The 5442-nt window shown below is 53.3% G+C and overlaps 1 protein-coding gene across 4 annotated transcripts in view; it reads right to left on the reverse strand.

The window, feature by feature from the left end:
- Positions 1-215: 215 nt before the first annotated feature.
- The window catches only part of ACTN1 (actinin alpha 1), a 96022-nt gene continuing 90795 nt past the window's right edge, over positions 216-5442 (reverse strand). For 2 of the 4 annotated variants that reach the window (XM_024739630.1, XM_024739629.1), the window contains exons 19-21: positions 4847-4927; positions 2929-3087; positions 216-931 (exon numbers count right to left, since the gene is read on the reverse strand). In XM_024739630.1, the coding sequence (XP_024595398.1) occupies positions 773-931; positions 2929-3087; positions 4847-4927 (399 nt within the window). In that variant the 3' untranslated portion in view covers positions 216-772. Of the gene's footprint in view, positions 932-2928; positions 3088-4309; positions 4376-4846; positions 4928-5442 lie in introns of all 4 variants that reach the window. The other 2 variants (XM_024739627.1, XM_024739628.1) reach the window with 2 other exon arrangements.

Genomic DNA, 5442 nt, shown 5'->3' on the forward strand with positions numbered 1-5442 from the left:
GCATGTGGGATCTTCCTGGACCGGGGCACGAACCCATGTCCCCTGCATCGGCAGGCGGACTCTCAACCACTGCGCCACCAGGGAAGCCCCTGAACATTTTTAATGAGCAATATTTAAAAAAAAAAAAAAAGGGTGTGCTGATAAATAGGCTAATTACACCTCTGGACTTAAAAATGAGAAGGTAAGCCACATAAATTCTCTTTCTTAAAAAAACAGCCATTTCAAAAGATTTTCTTTAATATCATAAAATATTTTCACGGACAGGTGAGCTAGCAAACACACATGCACCAATGTGCCTTTGACAAGATTATCCCCTACCCTCACCCCCCCACTCCACATCAAGGTGGACATGAGATTGGAGAAATGAATACAGCAGATGGTACAGATAGAAAAAAAAAAAAAAATCGATAAAAAGGATGGATATAACATTGTGCTTGGTTATTTTCCTATGTCACAACAAAACAAAACATTTCGGTGCAAATAGTTAATTTTTCCTCTTTTCCATTTAAGTCTGGTGGAGAAAAAAATACTTTTTCTATAATAAAATATGTGGTTTTTTACTTTTTCTAACGTAACTTTTTTTCTTTTTTGCAGAAAATAATTTTGTAAACTGTCACTTCGCGGTCTGGGAGGCTCGATGCCACTTGGGTCCAGCTCGCCCCTTTGGAGGCGGAGCGCGAACCAAACCCGGGCGGGAGAGGGGGGACAGCTGAGGCGCAGGGCTGGGCGCGCATGGCGGACGGGGGCAAGGGCGTGGGCCGGCGGGAGGGGGTTAGAGGTCACTCTCGCCGTACAGCGCCGTGGAGAAGGACATGTAGTCCAGAGCACCTGGCACGGCGTCGGGGCCGGTGTAGGGGGCCATTCGCGCGATGCAGTACTCAGCCTGGTCTGGCGGCAGCTCACGGCGCAGCTCGTCCACAGTGATGTAGTTCTGCGGAGAGAGCGCGGTCAAGACGGCGGGTCAGGGCGGCGGGTCAGGGCGGCCATAAAGCAAAGCGGCCACAAAGGCCAGATGCCGTAAACCTCACTTCATGACATTAGGTACCCTGTTCCATCCCCATTCTGGCCCTGTCCTCATACTTCTGGATATAGAAATACGTGTGTGTGTTGTGTACATACACACACGCACACGTATATTACACATTCATATGTACATATATATGTATGTGTATGTATATAAATATACACGGTACATATACATATACACAAATATAACCATATCTACGTGTATATACGATATATATGCATATACACATATACAGCCATATACATATGTGTGTATATAAATATGTACTATATGCATATACACATATATAACCATATACATGGGTGTGTATATAAATACGTATGCTATATATACATATACACATATAAACGTATACATGTGTATATAAATGTATGATACATATACACACATATAACCATATACATGTGTATATACATATATAACCATACACGTGCGTGTATAGATATGTACGACACATACGTGCAACATGTGTGCACACACGTGCACATGTATGTCGCACGTACATATATATGTATGCGTATGTATATAAATACATACGATATATATACATATACACATATATAATCATATACGTGTGTGTGTGTGTGTGTGTGTGTGTGTGTGTGTGTGTTTAAGTCCCCTTATAAGTTTTCCACTTCTATAACTACTTGAGGCGGTTTCCAAGCTAACTGGAAGTGCTAACTGCACCTGTAATCTTTCCACGTATCGCTCTAGCCCGCCCCGGCCACAGGCAGGATCAGCAGCACCGTATCTGGTGGGACAGAGTAGGGCCCCCCACACCCACTCAGCTGGGCTCCGAGGACATCACCCAAGTCCTGCAAATTACATGAGCATCAATCATCATCAGATAGCATCATTGCCACAGACAGCTATCTGAACCGTGTTTGCGAAATTTGGACCTTACCCCACCTGGCCTGGTTCCCAGTCTGGGTCTCTGCTTTCTCCCCGCCTTGGACTTGCCCATGAAAATCTACTTGGAAGCTACTTCTTTTGGGAGCTTGAGGCTCCACAGGAGCTCAGGGGCTCTGACCCACAAGGCGGGAACCCGTCCTATGCCCTACTTCTGCCAGAGTCCCCCAGGAGCCAGTCTGAAGGAGGGAGGCACTGGCCCTCAGGTCACTTCAAAAGTCAGAAGACCAGGTCCCTTTCTGGGCCCCGGAGACCTCCTCTACAAAATGAGTCACTTCAAGGAGGTGGCTTCTCAGGGTCCTTCCAGCTCCAAAGTGCTGACTCTAACATGCTGTCCTCGAACTTAAGTCAGACCTTTAGGAACCACTTTGTGGGTTGAGTCCTTATTTCCATTACAACATTGCGGAAACTATACTCCCTATTGGCTAAGGAAGGATGGCATAAGGATTATCCTGTGAATTTTTCAGAAAGGGAATCTGGCCTCTAGATGTCTCTGCCCCAAAATTCCCCTGGATGCTCCCACGTTTCCACTGTCAAGCAGGGCACTGAAGGGAACTTGGGAGATTTGGAAAATTGAAGCTGACTGCTGCTCAGGGTAGAAAAATGAGACACACGCTTCCTTCCTGCTCCCTACCTATATGCCATACCTTGTGCGCAGAATGATATAGGGGCGAAGTCCAAGTTCCCAGATGGACCCTTCATCACCCACTCACACACTCCACCTGACTGGACTGCCCTCTGCCACCTATCATTTCGTCACCAGTATCTCATCACAAGTATGACATGCAGTGTCCCTGGCAGGGGACCCCCTTAAGCTAACGCTGTGTCCTAATGCCTTAGCTGATCCCAAGACATTACAGAAATGGGTAGAGGTGACAGCAAAGAGGCCCGCGGGTGGGGGTGGGGGGAAAAGGAAGAGCAGTGGAGGTGCTCACGACCACCCCTCCATATCAGTCCGCCCCAGCATGGTGCCCACACCACAGCAGACCCACCTTATCCCCGGCCAGGATCTTGAAGGAAGCCATGACTTGGTCTGCTGTATCTGTGTCAGCCGTCTCACGGGACATAAAGTCGATGAAGGCCTGGAACGTCACTACCCCTAGGCGGTTGGGGTCCACAATGCTCATGATGCGGGCAAATTCTGCCTCTCCCTGGAGGGAAGAGCCAACCCCAGGCCTGTTATCCTCTCAGCCACGGTCTCCTCTCTCTATGGACCTCAAGCCCCTGCGGGCTCGGAGTAGCCTGAGGCTATTAGAGAGGGCAAAGCAGACCCCTGACCTAACCTGGGTTGTCTTGAGGGCATGATAGGAACATAATACCCAATAGTGAAGACCCAGTTCAGGCTTCCCACCCTCTACGGATGCCTTGATTCCTCTTGGAGCAAAACTGATAATGCTGATAATAATTAACGACAGCAATGGCTAACACTCACATAGCATATACTATATACCAGGCACTATTCTAAGTGCTGTGCAGAATTCATTTAACCCTCCTCACAACCATATGAGGTAGGTATTTATTTTATTATTTCCATCAGGTTCCCAGATGAGAAACCTAAGGCCCAGACAGGCTTAGTGACTTGCCCAAGGTCACACAGCCAGTAGGGAGAAGAGCTGAGACTTGAGCTTGGGTGGTCTGCCTCCACCACACTGTACTTTCTATGTGTCAGACATGGGCACAGCACTCGCGTGAGCTCCTTCACTTAACCATTACAACAGTAGGGCAGGGCTCCCCTCACCTCATCCGGGCCCCCAAGCTGGTGACGGCAGAGCTGGGATTTATTCCTGGGTTCCCTGTTTCTAAAGCCTGTGCCCCTGCCCCTCTGCTGGGCGGCCCGTGGGCTCTGCACTCTGCACCACAGCCCAGGCGTCGCCGGGCTGCCTGGCTGAGGCCCCTGTCCCGCTCAGAGGGCCGGCACGAGGGCTGGCAGCTGAGGAGGCTGGGGAGGGGCTTGAGGAAACGGCAAAGGGGCAGCAGGCCTGGCTGGAGCCATCACACGGGCAGAGGTGGAAATCTCCACGCCTCATGCTAGATGAAGCAGAACCAAGCCCCACCCAGAGCGCCCACCACCAGTCCTTCCCGGCAGCCCTGGGGTCAGCCCCACCATCCACAGTGGGAGAGAAAAGGCCCACGTCCACCGTAAATATCAAAAGATAAACCAGCAGAGAGAGGCGAGAAGGCCAGGTCTCTGGGACACACGCAGGCCCTGCGGCTGGGCTCAGCCCTCAGGGCGCCATCTTCCCCACGGACCAGAATCTTGAGGCCCCTCTGGGGAGGGCACCCTGAGCCTGAGGGCCTCCAGCCCGCCACGGCCAGGACTCGGCCTCTCGAGTCAGCTGGCTGCCCCTGGCCAGAGAGCGGGGTTTACATTACCATGTTGTAACCCATGGAGATAAGGCAGGCGCGGAAATCATCCGTGTCCATCATGCCTGTCTTCTTCTGTGGGGCCAGTGGCACCGAGACACAAGGAGGAAGGGCCGGCCGAGGGCCAGGAAGACATGGCCCAGGTGGCCAGAGGGGAGGTCGAGGTGTACGGTTCGGGGGTCAGGAAGGGGACAGGAACGTAGGAGGAGCAGATGCAAATACACATCCGGGGGAAAAGTCCACAGGAAGGAGGAAGACAGAGCAGGGAGATGCAAAAATCCGTACACAGGATGGAGAGCAGCGAGGAGAGAGGAAGGTGGGCACCGAGCAGGTTCCCACGAAAGACAACCGAGGGCAGAGGTCGGAGTAGTGGGGGGAGGAGCCCGACACGGGCCGGGGGGGGACAGCAGGAGAAGACGAGCCCCGCGGCCCACAGGAAAGGGGAGACAGGGAGATCCAGACAGAGAGAGAAAAGAAAAAGGAGAAACGCGTTATTTCTCGCCCCGGACGCCACCCCTGAGCATGCTCCATGCAGGAGGCGAGTACCTGGGGGTCGTTGCCAATATCATAACCCAAGCTGATGAGACAGGCTTTGAACTCCTCGGGACCCAGCGTGCCGGAGTGATCCTGGGGCCGCCGTGCGCCAGCCAGCGAGCCATGCGGTGCCAGGGAGGTGGAGGCCGTGAGGGGAGGGGTGGGCCATGCCCCGGTGGAGGGTAGCGAGTGTGGGGAGACACAGGGACAAAGGCATGCGGATGGGGAGGGCGGAGGGTGGAGGGTCAGGGGAGGAGGGGAAATAAAAGTGCACACGGTTAGACACACAGACGAGGCCCAGGGGCCCTCTCCCTGGCACACTCAGCCCTGCTCCGGAAGGCAGGCCACAGGGGAGCACGGTGAGCCACAGGGGTTAGCAGCTGCCTCACAAGTGCCCAGCCCACCTCCGGCCCTGCTGCCCAGACCGGGGTTTCCAGGAGGGTTCCACCCACCCAGGTGCCTGGAGGGCAGTGAAGCAGGCAGGGGGGGTGGGCAGCACCTAAGACCATGCTCCCACCCCCTGTGGCCACCGCAAAGCCCCAGGGCAATGGGAGGGGCAGCCCACGCAGAACTGTCCTGTCCCAGAGCTGGGAGGAGAACCCAGGACT

The sequence above is a fragment of the Neophocaena asiaeorientalis genome, unplaced genomic scaffold, assembly GCF_003031525.2.
Source record: "Neophocaena asiaeorientalis asiaeorientalis breed wild unplaced genomic scaffold, Neophocaena_asiaeorientalis_V1.1 scaffold348, whole genome shotgun sequence".
Classification (NCBI taxonomy): Eukaryota; Metazoa; Chordata; class Mammalia; order Artiodactyla; family Phocoenidae; genus Neophocaena; species Neophocaena asiaeorientalis.